Genomic DNA, 19,129 nt, shown 5'->3' with positions numbered 1-19,129 from the left:
CATGATGCACGATGCATCATTTCAAAAGTATATAAAACGCTAGGTGCTGAAAGCCGTTCCACTGACAAAAAGAACTTAATTTTTGTTGAAATTAGACTTTTTCAACTTGAAAATGTCGACGTTTCATTTCGAAATTTCGTCGTTTAAACTCAAAGTTTCGAACTGGTTTACTCTTATGTGACATAATAGTTTGAAAAACGTTAGCAAAACATTGCGGCATATCTACTGTTGGAAACCATTTTAGATCTTAATATGCCTTAGATGCACCATTTCATGCCTTCCACTTTTTTTACTCGGGGAAGACCGCCAGACACCTCCACAATGGAATCAGCTTTAACGACCTCATGACTACACCCCCATTTTTACACCCCAATTTTTAATATTCTGGATTCTCCACTGTTCATCATAGTGCGTTGCAAACATAAAATTAAAACGATTGAGCCAGGGGTATACGAGTTATGGAACCTTCGACACGTTTTGTCGGGACAAATAGAGATTTATTGCCAGGCAAAACTGCCGACATTCCAAGTCGTCGAACCTTATAGTGAATCCCCTGCGGAAATTGTAATATTTACGGTAACTTGATCATGGTATGGGGCAAAAATGCTCCTTTAAAGAAGACCCGATTGACGAGCTCGCTGACTTTCCGTTATGGTTTAGTCTCATTTCAACGACCGCTTGATCAAATTTCGTCAAAATGAGATCAATTTATTCTTCTTCATATCCAAAATTCTCGCAGAATGGTAGTAAAGTTAATACCATATACTGCTACGCCATCCCAGTCAAGCTTTTGACATTTTCGACTGAGTTGCTATAAATAATAACTCCCTAAGCATAAGCCTGCATATAATACGTTAACTGAGTAGTAAACCAATCTTCCACACACACACAAAAGAAGAAACCATTAAGTGTTACTATGTTTATAAAGTTTGCAGACTTCATCTTTATTGACCCAAACGACATTTGACTACTACACAAAACCACTACACTCACATACGACGTATAATGTCATCCAAGCTGAACATCTAGAGTTACAATGTTTGCACTGTTCAGACTGTGACCTCTTTTGACTTCAAATAAACTCCCACACCAAAGAGTACAACAGTCGTTATGTACTATATCTAAACTTTTAATTACACTAATTCGTCAGACATTGCCTCTATTGACCTCGCATGACCTTTACCCTCCACAAAAATCATCGGGAATTTGTGCTCACTATGATGAACCTACGTACTAAGCACGATCTTCAGCTAAGCTTAAACTTTGAGTTATCGTATTTACTAGGTTGTCAAACTTGGACGGTTTGACCTCAAATGACATTTCACCCTTTACAAAAAATGAAACAGGTTTCTTCTATGAAGCATGGATGGGTTGTTCACGTAATAAATATGACATTCAAGTAATGTATGCTTGTTTTGTGTGTTAGCAGCCCGGTTACCATGCACATACACATACGCGCCCGCGCGCACACTACTAGCCAACTTGACTACGTAGGTTACTCTTCCTTGCCTGAGGCGAGTAACTTTTTATTTTTGAAAAAGACTCAATAATGTTTTCTTACATAACTACAAAGTTTCAGTCTGCAACGTTTCCATGTTAGTTTCATTCTGTGACGTTAGCTTACTCTTGGCTTTTCTTAATCCTTTTCTCACCTCTGGATTTTTGGCACAGAAGAAGATGAAGAAAACAACACCTTGGAGGGACGTGAAAATGCAGAATAATGCTACAAAGGCATTTATCTTCCTCTTTGGCAATATCGAGAGAAACCCAAAGATCCAGGAAAGGCCGAGGAGAATCCAGAACAAAACAAATTGTTGCATCCTCGAAATCACCTCTGCCTTCTTATTCCTCTGAGCGTTGGTCGACAGAAACTGCCGAAAAACAACTGTACGTACGACTGCGATAAACAGTGTTGTGTTGAAGATGACCAACAGAAATACCTCCAGGAGAAATCCAAAGTAGAGTGGTTTGCCCAGTGGTAGGAAGCAACTGAAGAAAAATAAAAACGTTATAATCATTTACTTTGGTTTTCGTGATGAACTGATATTCACTGAAATAACTTATATAGCAGACGAAATTAATCGTGTTTGCTATTTTACGTAACACTTATATCTTCAAAATAATCGATAATACAGAAAGAGAGAGATAGAAAGCGAGCGGGGGAGGGGTGGGGTGGAGGGGGAGGGGGACGATTTTCTTATTCGATGGTTCATGCAATCATTGAAGCAGTACGGAGATTCATTTAGATTAGCATTGCTAAACTAGTGTTGAGCTTAAGTAGCGTTTCGATTGGTTTTAGAACACTATTCTGTTAGTAACACTATTCGATACTTAACTACTATAGAAACAACTAACAGTACTTAATTCCCCATGAGTTTCGCTTCATTTTCTTTTCAAACATTTGTAAAGACAAAACTCGCAAAAGTGGCAAATTTCCGATTTGCATTTGTGATTAATATTTATTATGGAAAAGTATCTGGGCAACACAACAGAATCAGCTCAAATTCTTCTCATACTGTCTATAAGTAACGTTCACAAGGAGGGAGAAAAAGCTATACTGTTTTCAATGGCAACCAGGTATTGCGTACAAAACTTCATAGCTTTGCTATAATTCACGGACTAACAAAAAATGCTCCTTTATTCCCCTTTGGGTCTGTAACTTTGCGTCACTTGGGCCAAGCTTTGTAAGTATCCGCACCCTGTCGGATATCAGGACCAGATCTCTTTTAGATCGCATCAAGTTAATATCTATTTATGGAGGTTTATGGTACAATGCAGAAATGCCAAGACCCGAACATTCTACGTTATCCTTTCTGAATCTGATAGGCAGGTTATTTCTTCATATATCTTCTCCTTTTTTAGTTAATCTGGTTTATAGTATAGAGGGGCAGTATAAAAAGAAGTGCGGTGTCTTTATAGGGGCGTTGAAGTCGACTCCCTTATAGGAGATATGGGGTACTCCCCCACCCCCATAGATTTAAGCTAACTTGTGTGCCTTCAAGAATGAGGCCATATCCAAGAATGTAACCGAGATTGTATAATGGTTGGAATTAATATCTACAACTGAACCAGGCCTATACTTATTCTTATCGAATTGAAAATTGAAGCACCCAGTCGGACCAATGTACTTTTATAGACTTTTCTTTCATGTCCTACTTCAAAGGTGTACATTTACTGGCAGCATATCAGTATCACTACACTGTCTCTATCAGAAATAGGTTAGGAACTGTTCGTACTATCAGAACGGGTGCTTTGAAGTATCACATGAGAGGACAGTATAAAGTGGTATTATAGCACTGGGGACTTGTCCCGACTGGCTGTTTGGAGGTATCTTACTGTGCATATTCGTCAGGCCTTGTTAGGAAATAAACAGTCAACACGGGAATGAGCGGGAGCCCTGTTTATAAACCAGCATACAAAGAGTTTGTCAAACAGATGAAGACGAAACTGAATTGACTTTATTACACGTTGACATATCGGTGTTCTTCCGCACCAACCCAATCATCTTGCTACGAACCGAGATGACCTTATGTCATATTATATGTTCCGGAAGACGTCAATATAATGAAGGAAAAGTCATTCTTGATTCTTGAACATATATTTCACGTAACGTAAATAACCATAAACAATGACGTGTAGGTACGTATATCCGTAAAGAGTAGCAGCAAGCATGGAGAGTGATAATACAGTAGCGTGCATGAGTATTTATACTTACAAACTTAATGAGATTACATGGGATGTAATTGGCTAACCAGCATCTTATCTGATTGGCCTATAATATAACAGTGTGATTGGTTATATGACAATTAGACTTAAGACGTCACATCACACTTTACCATATACTATGACACAAGCAAGCATGCTTCTCTAACTTATGTGCATTTGCGTGCGACTAAAACAGAATAATGTTGAATATCACCCAGGAGAAATACTTCCAAAAGAAACAATCATAATTCCCTTACCGTATGCTAAGACACAAGCGATTGGTACAAAGTGGCGAATAGTCGACCTTTCATATTTCACGAATAGAAAGTACATGTTTACTGCCTCGACGGACATCCAGCAAACTGTCGTCAGGCCAAAGTAATGTACAGTTGATGCAAGGTTCTTACAGATAAGGGGATCATGGGAGAACAGATCCCCAGCCAGGAATGTAATGTAGAACGCGACCAAGGACAGGAATAGATTAATGTGGATCTTACTCGCTTGTTTTGCTCGAAGCGACCTGTCGACGAGACAAAGTGAAAATATATATATATTTTTCTTAAAAGCTTAATATAGTTCAGAATATTCTTTGTTTAATTTTATTCCCAAATTTTATGTATCAAAAATATCAATCACATCATATTCTTTATATTATTTGAAGTAACATATATTTCTTCATATCTGAACTTTTCTCTTTCTTAGAGGTTGCCACCACCCCCCCCCCACCCGCAAAGAACTGGAAGTTAAGGCCTCATCAAAGCAGCAATATCCTTCATTAATATGTTTAGATATGGTCCTGAAGCCTTCATACCTTTTCCCAGTTCAATGGCAGTTTAGGTTACCTAACAGCCCCATACTAAGATTCAATAACGAATCTCGTGTGAAATGTTTGGTAATTATCGCCAATGACTGTTTCACGAGTTATTTTGTTACTTAAAATGAAAGAAAATGAAAGAAACAACCTACTTGACACCAACCAGCAGAAGAGTACAAGCAAGCAGACCTATCACTGAGAGAAGTGAGCCTACCCAGGTTATCACGGTCAAGAAAACATCGGCAATGGGTGGAATATTGCCAATGCCCTGCAATGGTAAAACCGAGAAATATAAACTATTGTCCTGATCTCATTAAAATTATAGTAAAATGTCATCTGTATTTATCACTCGTGTAATTGCGAAGGATTTTTTTTTACGATTGAAGGTTTTATCCACTATAGTGTTATAAGTATGATAAAGAAATAGAGAACATTTGATCAGTAAACATGATGTCTTACGACTAGCACAGCAAAGCTCGTAAGATGATTGCATGTACATATCGTGTAGTTCATTTTCTCAGTTAGATTACAGCCTTCTTCAGACCAATACCCGTCATCAGTTCCCTCGGGCACAAACCAGAACACACACATCTTATGAAATACAAACTCCGTATCGTTAAGCAGCTGAAAAGTAGAATAGAGAAAGGCCAAAGATGTAATCAAAGTATATGACGGTTATACGTTATTCATATTCTAAGGTACAACCTTGTGGGGCATGTGCATGGGCCTAAGTTAAGTAAGTACATGTTCAGAGGAAGTAACATAAAATATCAGCAACCACCAAGCAAGGACTTTTTAACGCCAGTACAAACCTATACAAACATCAACTTCACAAAGGTTAATTTTTTCATTGACTAAGTAAACGGCAGAAAGGGGAATACGAATGATTTGTTTCAGATGAAATGTTATTCTTGTGTGTGTGTGTGTGTGTTTCTGTAATTCTTATATGTCGTGGGTAGTGCAGTAAGTAGGCTAGCATACACGACAGTACCGGCATCTTACATAGGGTGTTTTTACACTCGAGGAAACCTACATATTCAATATGCAAAATATATGTTAGAATTAATTAAATGTGTTTAACTCTACTATGAATGATCGCTAGGATGAGTTCATTTGTTGTTGAATGATTTGAACCTACTTCGGATGTAGTGTTCGGAAACGATGCAACAACAGCATATTCTGTTGGAAGATTCTTGACAACAGAACCCTCAATGTTTGCACCGATGACTTGACTGGCGACAGAGCTTCGCAATCTGCTGTTATGTGCTGCTCCATCCATACTTTGATTTACCGTTTGGAAGAAAAGACTGGAATCACTGTACAAGAAGAAGCTGACAGGAACAGTTGAGTCAGTAGAATTTGATTTTTCTGTCGAGAGAAATGTTGTTGAAATCCACTAGTTTTATGTATTTTTTTATTACGTGCGCATTATCTAGACATGCTTGTAGGACTATATTAACAATATTTCATTTGAAAAGACGTTACATTTAAAAGAACATGCAAATAAATAAAATTGATTAAATAAACTTGGAACTTTATCATTTAATCAAGAAATGTTGACCACTTTGGTAAATAAATCTTTATCTCATAAACAATTGTTGGTATCCATGCTTCAAATTCCATCAACGTAAATATCTTAATATACTGTTTATGCGTTAGTTAGGGTTCATCAAATGTTCGTCGTGCGTTTATCACAGGATGAAGTAAAGAACAATTGTTGGTATTTCCCTTTTTATACTTTCTATTAAATTGTAACATTCTAAGACGATGTTTATGTAGTGTTTTGTAGGAATGATCAGGGTTAACAAACGGTGTATACCGGGCGTTTATCGCACGGTAATTGACCCACCGAGGAGTATATGCGCCCGTGCGTGCATAATCCTGCGATAAACGCACGGTAGACCGTTTATGAACGCCATTATTAACATTATATAGAATATGATATCCACCTTCCATGGCTGTTTGTAAAACATCCCCGTGAATAAAGATGGACGTCCTGTTTTCCCTGGGTGATGTATTAATTGCGTTCATCAAATGTAGTTCACCATCGGTTACACTTCCTCCCTCTTCACCGGGCTCGTGAAAGAATGTTATGAAGTCTGCTAGCTGTGGATCCAGTTTTACTGCTACAACAGCAAGCTTATCTTGCACTTCGGTGAAGTTCTCTTGGTTTTGTTGAACGAGAGATATCTGCTGTTCCAGCAATGATATGATCTTGTTGGATGATGTTGTCTGGAGGCTTTCTGCTTCAAAGTTCATAAGGTTGTTAACAGTTCCTATGAAGGCATTCGTGACCTATGCAGTTAATTTTTAAAAGAATATCAGTCGTGCCTTTAGTAGCATCTAATGTTATGGATTGATTGATTGATAAAACTCAATGTTTAGTTGTTCTTTACCTATATTGGTATTCAACAGCCGCGTCGATGTATATATATATATATATATATTATTGAATTTATCAATATCAATAAATAATTGAACTGTCATAGCAGAAAGTTGTAACGAAATATGGTATATCTCAAACAGTTCAATAGGTAGGATCCAGCCATCGGCTGGCGTAAACCTACTGGCGTCATCCATAGCCCACTTGCGATGAAACAATATACATAACATGTGGTTTAGAAGTACTCACCTCGGGTGAGGAAGTATTTGTGTCCACAATTGATTCTAAAGATTCTGCTACCTTGCCGACAACTGTTTCATTCGAATCTTCAATTTGAAATGTGACCACCACTAAATCCGTAGCAACCTGCTCGACGTTTTCTTCTGTAACAGTCGTCTGCAAATGTAGTAAAATATCATCATGTAACCGTTACTTCTTGATACATGCCAATCACGATAGAAGGAGATAATATAAAGTGATAAAGATATGCATTAGAAAAGGAAATGTCCTTCAAACGTGAACGTGAACCCTAACACTAGTTAAAACAACCACTTTGGTTAACTCACTGTTTAACTTAGATCATACACTGTCTAGGGAAGGGGATCAACTGACAGGGGCCCAACCACATCGGTATACCTCTGGAAGGGGGTGTTAACCCTGCTAGAATTACGTCAGATGGTTCAGCCACCCGTCCTCCTGTTTCACTGTCAGACAGAACAGTACAGTACAGCAACCACATGCAGTGAACAGTACATAAATATGTGCCGTACTACCCAAAAAGTTGCACCATGTTACATTAGAGGACCCTTCATTTTACCAAACTATTCCCAAAAGGGGAGGGGCCAACCTTCCTCTCATATCGCCTGTGCGACACAATATTTAAACCACTCCCCTTCGCTACACAAATAGTTGTTGCGCCCACACAGACAGAACAGTTAATTACATTATTATTTCTTGTAACATCTATAGCCATGGCAATGCTATAGTTTTTTTTATATGTCGCTAATAAGGATTTATGTGTTGGAATACTCAAGACAGGATTCCCAATTTCCATTAACATTGTTGTCCACATTTATTATTCGAACAATGAAGTTTCTTAACTGTTTCTTTTGTTTTCTTTCTCTATGTACTCTTCTTATTCTTTTCCGCTTTGTCAAAATGTCATTTTGATGAGCTAAAACTATTCCAATTTTGATTTTTCATTTCTGCTTATCAATATACGATCAGTTATCGTCTATTATATATTGCTTTCTGATAATACACAATCCAATAAATATATACTTCAGAGTACTACTTCAGAGTACTACACAGTGGTACTGTGTGGCTCAGTAGAAATTTAATGTTTGACTTTAGTTGCTTAATAATCGACATTATAAAGGAATGCCACGGTAAGGGCGTGCAGACTTTGCTTAGGTTTATTCATTGAAATATTTATTCATTTTTGGTCACTAGCTTTTGTTTATAATATAAGCTTTAATAATAAATGGTTTGTACATACACCTGCTATCCTCTGTATTTCCGTGAGTGCGTCCTCGGGAGAAAAACACGTGTTCAATTGAGGTTCCATCCACGACGAACCTTGGCCGCAATCTCGGTGTGCTAATGGTAAGTCAGCTACAAAAAAGTTAAGACTTTAAGAGTAGAATAAAAAATACAACGACATATGGAAGCAAAGAAACCTACAAGAGTTTTAGCATGAAATTGCAGCAGTTATGTAACGTTCTTGATAAGGCTACTATGTGTATTATTTATAAAAAAAACACTATACTTTGTGTAATGTCCTCCAAGTTACTTGAGGGATTTGGGCTACAGTATGTGAAACTAAGAGGTTTTTTTGTTGCTACTTCAAAGAATCCAACTGAATGATCTATGCAGTGCACCCCTTGTGAGAAATGAGAAAGGGCAGATTACACACTCCTCCCACCCAGCTCTTTGCCCCTGTGGAGAAGAAGAATGAAGAGAAGTAAAAACTTAATCAGCAAGAACCTAAACAAAAACCATAATATTTGAATGTTTCTTCATTGTTACTGGAATGGGTTTAAACAGAACTGGATCAGATGAATCGACTATGAAGAAACAATGAACAAAATATGAAGAAACAAGACGTGGAGAAATGATAAGAAACTAATGAAATCTTGTACTAACCGTTGGTTGAAACATTCCCACACATCTCCATGGAAACATATTTGTTTCCTATAATACCTTCAGGGAAAGTCAACTGAAGTCCACGGAAAGAGAGCATTTCATAGAGACACCGACCATTTTGAGTAATCGCTAAAATAAGGAAACCAAACTTGTAAATGCATATCATTAAAACAGGGTATTTCGATTCAGTTACGTTCGTAATACATGCATCACTGTCATGGCCACGTATAAGCAATGGTTTACAAAGTTTCTATCTTACCATACCAACTTTCGATATCGAAAGTAATACAGTTCGATATAACTCTTGCTATCCGCACATTCGACCGCACATGGTTGAAGAAGCCGAAAAAACACCGACGCCAATATTACAATCTTACAAATACAATGTACAGCTACTATATGCAATTTTGCTGGTTCCACTTGGTATACATGGTTAATTATATATATTTACATATATATATATATATATATATATATATATATATATATATATAAATATATATATATATATATATATATATGTATATGTATATATGTATATATATATATATATATATTATATATATATATATATATATATATATATATATATATATATATATATATATATATATATATATGCGTCTGAACCATGGCTCTTGTGCCAAATTCGCTTTTTATATTTTTATCGATTTTTATCGATACGTGGCAAAATTGTCGTAGGGTTCTGAGACCTTGTTAAGGTAGTTGATCCTGGAAGACATAATAAATAGTTTGAAATATGTGAAGTTAAAATGTATTAAGAGTCATTTCAAACCACTTTCCTTTACACCAAGTAACTATTTCTCCCGGTTAAACAGAAAGCTTGACCCAAAAATCATCATTCTTGTGGTCTCGATACGTGGCAAAATTAACGTCGGGTTCTGAGAACTTGTTAAATTAGTTAATCCTGGAAAATGTAACAAACAGTTTGAAATATGAGAGGATAAATTATATTAAGAGTCATTTCAAACCACTTCCGTTTTTACTAAGTAACTATTTCTCCCGGTAAAACAGATATCTTGAACAAACACTCACTTACTTCTTGTGGTCTCGATACGTGGCAAAATTGTCGTAGGGTTCTGAAAACTTGTTAAATTAGTTGATCCTGGAAAATATAACAAACAGTATGAAATATGAGAAAATAAAATATATTATAAGAGTCATTTCAAACCACTTTCGTTTACACTAAGTAACTATTTCTCCCGGTAAAAAAGATATCTTGAACAAACAAACACTCACTTACTTCTTGTGGTCTCGATACGTGGCAAAATTGTCGTAGGGTTATGAGAACTTGTTAAATTAGTTGATCCTGGAAAATAAAACAAACAGTATGAAATATGAGAAAATAAAATATATTATAAGAGTCATTTCAAACCACTTTCGTTTACACTAAGTAACTATTTCTCCCGGTAAAACAGATATCTTGACCAAACACTCACTCACTTCTTGTGGTCTCGATACGTGGCAAAATTGTCGTAGGGTTCTGAGACCTTGTTAAGGTAGTTGATCCTGGAAGACATAATAAATAGTTTGAAATATGTGAAGTTAAAATATATTAAGAGTCATTTCAAACCCCTTTCCTTTACACCAAGTAACTATTTCTCCCGGTTAAACAGAAAGCTTGACCCAAAAATCACTTACTTCTTGTGGTCTCGATACGTGGCAAAATTAACGTCGGGTTCTGAGAACTTGTTAAAGTAGTTGATCCTGGAAAATATAACAAACAGTATAAAATATGTGAAGATTAAATAAATTAAGAGTCATTTCAAACCACTTTGGTTTCCACCAAGTAACTTTTTCTCCTGCTTAAACAGAAAGCTTGACCAAACAATCACTTACTTCTTGTGGTCTCGATACGTGGCAAAATTGTCGTAGGGTTCTGAGACCTTGTTAAGGTAGTTGATCCTGGAAGACATAATAAATAGTTTGAAATATGTGAAGTTAAAATATATTAAGAGTCATTTCAAACCCCTTTCCTTTACACCAAGTAACTATTTCTCCCGGTTAAACAGAAAGCTTGATCAAACAATCACTTACTTCTTGTGGTCTCGATACGTGGCAAAATTAACGTCGGGTTCTGAGAACTTGTTAAATTAGTTGATCCTGGAAAATATAACAAACAGTATGAAATATGTGAAGATTAAATAAATTAAGAGTCATTTCAAACCACTTTGGTTTCCACCAAGTAACTTTTTCTCCTGCTTAAACAGAAAGCTTGACCAAACAATCACTTACTTCTTGTGGTCTCGATACGTGGCAAAATTGTCGTAGGGTTCTGAGAACTTGTTAAAGTAGATGATCCTGGAAGATATAACAAACAGTATGAAATATGTGAAAGATACAATATATTGATAATTTCAAACCATTTTTCTGTACACCAAAACAAGGAATAACTTCTTGTGGTCCCGATACGTGGCAAATTTGCCGTAGTTTTCAATGTTGGCCATGTTAAAGTAACTGGAAAATATAATAAACACATGGGCCGATACACTTTGCTGTTTGCACATCAAACAAGATGCAAACAAACCTATAAGGGTATTTGGTATAGTATTTTGCGTTTTCGAGGCTATTTTTGTATAGTATTTTGCGTTTTCGAGGCTACAAGTTTTTATTTAACTGCTTATTTGGATAAGAAGAATCTTTGAACAACGCAGGGGAGTAAATTTTTTGGGACGTAAAAAAAATCTTTTCATGAATGAAACCATATGTAGTAAATGTACACATACATGTACGTTGTGTACTAGTGGTAAATGGCAACAATATATTATTAATTCAAATGTACATAACATGTGTGAAACACTTCAAAGTGTGTAGGTATACAAAAAACAGAACAGAGAAATTCCACTTCACGACCGGTTTCGTCCTTTTGGGACTTATCAGACGAAGGTAGGAATCGAACCCCGGATCTTGTGTCACGAACCGAAGTCCGAACCACTCGACCACAGTAATTCACTGGTGTGTGAATGCGTATAAATTGGCTTTGTATAACTGTAATTGAGGGCGTATGACCCAAGTGTTATGATTGTACAGAATGCACCCCTGGTACTTTGAATCTAACAATTTACACAGAATAACCACGCTTTATAGGAAAGCCAAGCCGTAAATAAGAAATGAATGTGTAGCAAGTGGTATGACAGGTATATAGTAAATAAATAAAGAAAAAATTACACACCAGAAAAATTCCACTTCACGACCGGTTTCGTCATTTTGGGACTCATCAGGCGAAGGTAAGAATCGAACCTCAGATCTTGTGTACGAACCGAAGTCCGTACCACTCGACAACATTTATTCACTGGTGTGTGAATGTGTATTAATTGGCTTTGTATAACTATCATTGAGGGCGTATGACCCAAGTATTATGAGTGAACAGAATGCACCCATGGTGCTTTGAATCTGACTATTTACACAGTAAAACCACTCTTTATAGGCAAGCCAAGCCGTAAATAAGAAATGCATGTGTAGCAAGTGGTATGACAGATATATAGTAAATAAATAAAAAATTACACACCAGAAAAATTCCACTTCACGACCGGTTTCGTCCTTTTGGGACTCATCAGGCGAAGGTAGGAATCGAACCCCGGATCTTGTGTCACAAACCGAAGTCCGTACCACTCGACCACAGTGATTCACTGGTGTCTGAATGCGTATAAATTGGCTTTGTATAACTATCATTGAGGGTGTATGACCCAAGTGTAATGATTGCACAGAATGCACCCCTGGGGCTTTGAATCTAACAATTTACACAGAATAACCACTCTTTATAGGCAAGCCAAGCCGTAAGTAAGAAATGAATGTGTAGCAAGTTGTATGACAGATATATAGTAAATAATATATATATATATATATATATATATATATATATATATATATATATTTATATATATATAAATGAAAATCGTGATGAGTTGGAAAATCCAGAACAGTGAAAAAACTTCCAGCCTCCACCGGGATTCGAACCCGGGCATTCCGCTATATATATATATATATATATATATATATTTTATATATATATATATATATATATATATAGGTTTATATATATAGGTTTATATATATAGGTTTATATATATAGGTTTATATATATAGGTTTATATACAAGTATTTTAGAAATTAGAGACAAAAATATGCAAAACAATCTTACCGCAATCCATCTCGTCAGAGCCATCTTTACAGTCTTCAGTACCGTCACATTGCCAGTTGATATTTACACATTGATCTAAAGTGGAACATGGAACTTCATGGTCAGTCGGGCATATACCTGGCGTGAACAAAAGAGATTGAGCGATATTTCGGTGAGGTTCTGAAGGATTATACATCCTTTAACATATTAATGCATATAGGCATCTTTGATATTATTAATGATGATAATAATGACTTAATTTATATAGCGCCTGATCCAGAAAAAAAATCTGCTATAGGTGCTTTACAAACCAAAGAAGAAGAATGAAAAAAAAAATACATACAAATATGCAACAAACAAAAATTAATTATTGAAATGTTAATTTAAAGGTTAAGTCTTATGTTGTCCTTTAAGATAGTCAATTGATGGGGACTATTTAAGATGAATGGGTAGTAAGTTCCAGAGTTTCGGCGCCGATGAAGAGAAGGAATTATCTCCATAAACAGGATCTTGTCATCGGTTGTCGCAGTTGATATGAATCGCCGGATCGCAAGTTGCGAGAAGGAGTATATCAGGAAAAGAGATTACTTAGGTAAGTCGGGCAGTACAATGAAGAGATTGATATGTAAAAAGCAAAGTTTGAATATGATGCGTTTGTCGATGGGCAGCCAATAAATTAAAGTTCTTTGACAATGGGTGTGATGTGACTATGTCGTCTTGATCCAGTGATTAGCCGAGCAGCAGAAATTTGAACGAGCTGAAGCTTGCGAAGGAGAGAAGAAGAGCATCCACAGAGAAGGGAGATTCCATAATCAATGCGCGAGGTAACTTGAAGTAATGAACAAGCTGTGGGAGGACCGGTACGTGGAGGTCTTTCTTGATTTAGGCTACACTTTTTTTCTTTTTTTTTTGAACTGGTAATTGTTTAGGGGTCTCATATCTTTCTTGAGGCCGATGATGTGAGACTTAAAACCAAATATGCAATCGACTTCTTTCCGTTTACGTTCAGTTACAGATTTGAAGTTAGAAACAAGTAGACACTTTTTAAGTTTTTGAGAGAATGTCTATGAAGATTGAAGCGTTCGAAACGGGAAATCCTGCAATATTATCACGAATAGATTGATTTTTTTGTGGTTATTCAAGCGGTACCGAGAGCCTATTTCACCTACATATAATTGCCCTCTTTACAAAGAACACAATATTATATGTAAACAAGCTGAAACAGGATCGCGATTCCGCTTACGTTATAATAATCAGTGACACACAAAAATGTAGGAGTGCAAATTGTCAGTTCGGGCTTATTTTGCATGCGTTAAAATCTTTATCAAGTAACACAGATTTTGTATTATTTATACAGCATGCATTTGAAACCAACAGGTTTTAATTAATTGTCCAGATGGACGGATAACTTATCGACATGCTTCTTGCATATGCGTCTGAATAGTGACTGTTAAGACGAGTATATATCACAGACAAGCAAATGACATTTAATACGTTCCATATGGTATAGTTATGTAGTAACGTAATCTCTTTGAACTAATTACGAATAGATAAGGGCAGTTTCAAAACAGATTTATGGCGGGTTTTCTTGCCCTGTCAACATCCGGCCACGACAAATCACAGCCAAATCTACCGTGACTTACAATGTTAACCTGCTGGGGACACACTTAATTTTTTGTAATCGAAGTAGTTGAGTTATTGGATCCTTAATGACGCAAAAATATACTGGTTGATGAATATTTTTTGAAACCATCATGTTATTCCTGCACTATTTTGTGATGTAAATCCTCGCACGTAATCGATCGGTTGAACAACAGCAATTACAAATCATTGTGCACAGATCGGACATTTCTAGCCCATCTAGCACGTTTTCTCTCCTTCCATATGCTGACTGACCTTCGACCTCGGTAGAAATATATAGTTGACTACTATGACACTACATGATACATCACACACAGGCAAGTAGCATTGCAAGGAAATTGAAGTTTGAGAGGGCACCAAAATTTTAAGGATAGTATATCGACAATTTACTGAGGGGAACAATACTTGTGTCCTGAACTTGTGAAGGTTGTACAGTGATAGCTCCCTGTATAACCCGATCCCTCTGCGCAGTATATTTTCTGCTTCCTTAAAATTAAATGATACTTTGTACTATTTTAATCCATGCATTTGTTCAATGACCCTATAAATTTGTACCTCCATCTGTTTATTTTACCTCTCTCCCTTTTTCGCTTTAAATTCGCCTATGATGTAGAACCTGCTAGGGTCGAAGACTCATACATACCCTCTTAATTGTATTAAATTACGTATAACCCGATATCTAGCGGTTTACAGATACACATTAAAATGATCAAGACGAGATCATGAAGAAACCACACACACATGCAGAAAGGAAAAAATGTACAGTAACACACAATCTAAGCACAGTAATAGAAATAACATAATTTTGCATGGTCTTGTTATGAGTTTTCCATGTTCGAGTATATCTAGTAACACTATACTGAAAATACAACGGAACAATGTAGCTTATAATGTTGATTCATTCAGTGACACGGGTAACCTTTACGTCTTTAACTTGTTTCAAAAACTCGCAGATATATATATATATCCTCATCACGGAAGCTATAACCGATATAGGCCAACATTAATGCAGACGTACATAAGTTAAAGTCTGGTTAGAGAAATAGGTATGAAAAACATATTGTAAAAGCATATAGTTTTCAGTGGTTGCGGTTCTCACGTAGGCCTATATAAAAATTCGATATGGACAACATTACTGCAGACGTACATAAGTTATAGTCTCGTGAGACGTAAAACTTACACACTACTGAAATAACTGGAGGGGGGGTGGAGTTGGGAGGGGGATTCCAAATTTCAAAGGGCAATGGGAGATACGACTTCGATTTCAGTGGGTAAATCATAATGCCCTCAAAGGGAAACATGCAAAATGGACTGTTTGTGCATTACTTACCACAAATTGCAGTATTTGAATATTTTGTCAGCAAAACACATTTGCTAAATTATATTTTACTTAATTCCTCACCAAAAAGACATTTGACATAACAAAAGGACATTTTTCATCGCAAAACCTTGTTTACTCAACAAAAAACACAATAAATCCTCACGATCGAGTTTGGAATGAAATGCCAAACACTTTTCTCCCTTCACAAACGTAAAATATTGAAAATAACCCAACTACATCATTGCAAGGGTGTTAAAGTCACCATATAGTCAAAGTAAATTTATTTGCTGCATGAAACGTGCAAATATACTTTTAAGAAAAGTCACCTAAGAAAGAACCTGAGTACGAAAAACCAAACAACCGAACGACTGATCCGCTCTCAGCTCCAATCCCCTTCCATGGAGACTGTGACTGTGTGGTCATCGTCATGTGTTCATAACGATTCCCCTCGAATAGGGAACATATACTACATATGATCTCAGCCAAAAGGCCGAGAAACGTGCAATTATTTACATATATAATCTAAAACACAAAGTTGTTACAAATGTTATTACAATGTTAACAAATCTTAAGCAAATGAAGCAAGCTGCATGATATGGAAATTCTGAAACCTAAACTTGGCGTGAGCAGCAGGAAAAAGTTTTTGTTTTACATTACCTTGAGCACGTAAAATAAGACATAAAATGACGCTTACAAATAACGGTTGATTAAACGTTGATCTCATTTTCGATGTAACAAAAAAGTTAAATTTTTGAAGTCCTGTGAATTACTGTGAATAGCTGCAAATATAGCTCTAATGTAAAATGAAGATTGAACCAGCCGATTGTGAGCTTCAAAGCACTGTGAATCAGTTTCAATTCCTGGTCACCAATTTCCGTGTGTACTGTTCTACCCGCAAACCAAACTTTCTTAAGGTCATTGGCCACGTCATTCATACAAATTCGAATAAGCTGGAAAGAACACACTCTTCCTAGAAATAATTGAATGTCAAAGTTGTTAGTATTGTAGGTAATTGTTCGTACTACATAGTAATCACTATCAAAACTAGAAATGCGGTTACGAAAATTCATAACCACTCTGCCCATAAGTCTTGGTCTATAGATACAGGTTATTGCTTAGTAGCCATTTTCTCTTCCTTTCTTCCATCATTTAAACTATTTAACCGGATTGTTGACATAATTATTAACATGTATACACAAAAAATACAAAAAAATGAATTCAAAGGATACTTGGTTAACATGTTTATTTCTTTCTTGAAGCTCGTTAAATCGGCTGAAAGTTGTTTTTGGAAAGCTTAATACAGAGGTTGAAACTAAGAAGAAGTGGATAAATGTGCATAATCATTACTATGACATGAGCACCAATGGTTGAGGAGTTGATATTATAACATTATCATTCAACACTACAACATGTCTTTTTCACAGAACAAACGTACACTATCAATGAATGACGCTATTATGATGAAACTTTTATGAAACTTATAACCACGTAAGTTCAATGAATAAGTACAGCCTTTATTTAACACAATCCATAAAGTGTGAAACAGAACATTCTTGAACTTAATGTGCGATAACGAACATGTGCGACATATACTACTACTGTATGGTGACTTTCACAACCTTGCAATGATGTAGTTGAATGGGTTATTTTCAATAGTTTACGTTTGTGAAGGGAGTCATGTAGTTGGCATTTGATTCCAAAATCGATCTTGAAAATTTATTGTGTTTTATGTTGAATAGACAAGGTGAGAATAAATTTATATTCGGGGTTAGAGTGCAGCGCAGCAACATTGAACGGTAGCAACTATTGACACAGTGCATGTAGCGTGGACTCCACATTCTATACTGGTGGCTTGTGGGCGGAGCTTACCGTCTGCAAACTTCGAACAATATTATTGTTGTGCAAATTCCGATACATGATCCGATTACACACCTGGTATAATATTAATAACGTGAGATCAGTCGGCTACAGTCACTTACAGTAAATGACCTAAAACTACACCAAGAATACAGCCTGGTCATGCAATTGAAATAATTTGGTACTTACGTCAACCTTCTTCTCTGTATTTCCAAGTAACAAGACAACTTAACCGATATGATTCCAAGTAACAAGACATATGCAAGCGTGCAATTTGCAACTCGATATGCCACAAGGATGCGTTCGTTACGTCAACAATGCCAGTACGGGTCGTATAGTTAACAGTGCCAGAAACAATACAAATGCAACAAAATTGCTTGTGCATTTGTTTATATTTTCCCCCTATTTTGATCAGAAAATGAATAAGGAAACGACAAACTCGAATGCCAGATAATATACAGAGAATATAGACAATATACAGTTTTATAATGAAGTAAACATAATGTAAACATTGTACAAAAGTTAATTTAAATGTATTGACATGTAAAATGTTATATAAATATGTTCTAATCACAAAATATTATATCAATTGCAATAGGTTACAACCCTACCCACATAAACACGAACTTTCTTTCACTGTTTGTATCTAATTGATCCAACTATGCTTCAAAATGGAGAGCACCTTTGAAACTTTGAAAACGCTTCGACGCCTTTCCGAAAAACGCATAAGGTATCTGCATCACCTTTCCAACTACAGACTATACCGTAAAAATAAAACGGTACTAAAAGGACTTAAAATCAAGGTCCGTGCTTGTTTACCACTTTCTGCAAGCGACAGCTTTGCCAAGTGGAGAGGAATCCTTAAATATGCTTCGTTTGAATTAATGGATGTGCAAATAAGTATTTGTCGCAAAACAAATCACGAACTTAGTCAGCAAATTGATTCCAAAACCAAAACTGCAAAAAAAAAAAAAAAACTGCCCAAGAACGAGTTCGAAAGAAAACTTGACTCTATCTCAAAAATATGCTTGAAACTCTCACATACCCTACTTTCAAGACAATTTCAAAAATTGAATAGTGATAATGTCACCCAAAGAGAGGAATTTAAGTCTTCTGGTGAAA

General features: G+C 36.1%; 1 protein-coding gene across 1 annotated transcript; it reads right to left on the bottom strand.

Moving 5' to 3' along the window:
• Nucleotides 1-1,108: 1,108 nt before the first annotated feature.
• On the bottom strand, nucleotides 1,109-13,384 carry LOC139981388 (adhesion G-protein coupled receptor G4-like). The gene is made up of 17 exons (XM_071993754.1): nucleotides 13,210-13,384; nucleotides 11,304-11,369; nucleotides 11,106-11,171; nucleotides 10,710-10,775; nucleotides 10,512-10,577; nucleotides 10,312-10,377; nucleotides 10,108-10,173; nucleotides 9,048-9,176; nucleotides 8,401-8,516; nucleotides 7,152-7,298; nucleotides 6,469-6,814; nucleotides 5,658-5,887; nucleotides 4,979-5,143; nucleotides 4,672-4,787; nucleotides 3,963-4,225; nucleotides 3,337-3,397; nucleotides 1,109-1,989 (listed from the first exon to the last, which is right to left on the bottom strand). The coding sequence occupies exons 1-17, from the start codon at nucleotides 13,382-13,384 to the stop codon at nucleotides 1,566-1,568; spliced, it is 2,568 nt and encodes an 855-aa protein (XP_071849855.1). The 3' UTR covers nucleotides 1,109-1,565.
• Between the last annotated feature and the right edge of the window lie 5,745 nt (nucleotides 13,385-19,129).

The sequence above is a fragment of the Apostichopus japonicus genome, chromosome 15 (assembly GCF_037975245.1).
Source record: "Apostichopus japonicus isolate 1M-3 chromosome 15, ASM3797524v1, whole genome shotgun sequence".
Lineage (NCBI taxonomy): Eukaryota > Metazoa > Echinodermata > Holothuroidea > Aspidochirotida > Stichopodidae > Apostichopus > Apostichopus japonicus.
The sequence above is the reverse complement of the archived record's forward strand: the minus strand, read 5'-3'. Positions and strand labels throughout refer to the sequence as shown.

Coding starts and splice junctions, on each gene's coding strand:
- LOC139981388 (XM_071993754.1), bottom strand. CDS start 13,384: ATGTATAATCCTTCAGAACCTCACCGAAATATCGCTCAATCTCTTTTG. Junction 8,517..9,047: donor TGGGAATGTTTCAACCAACG/GTTAGTACAAGA, acceptor ACTTTTTTGTAG/CTGACTTACCATTAGCACAC. Junction 5,144..5,657: donor TTCCGAACACTACATCCGAA/GTAGGTTCAAAT, acceptor TCTACTTTTCAG/CTGCTTAACGATACGGAGTT.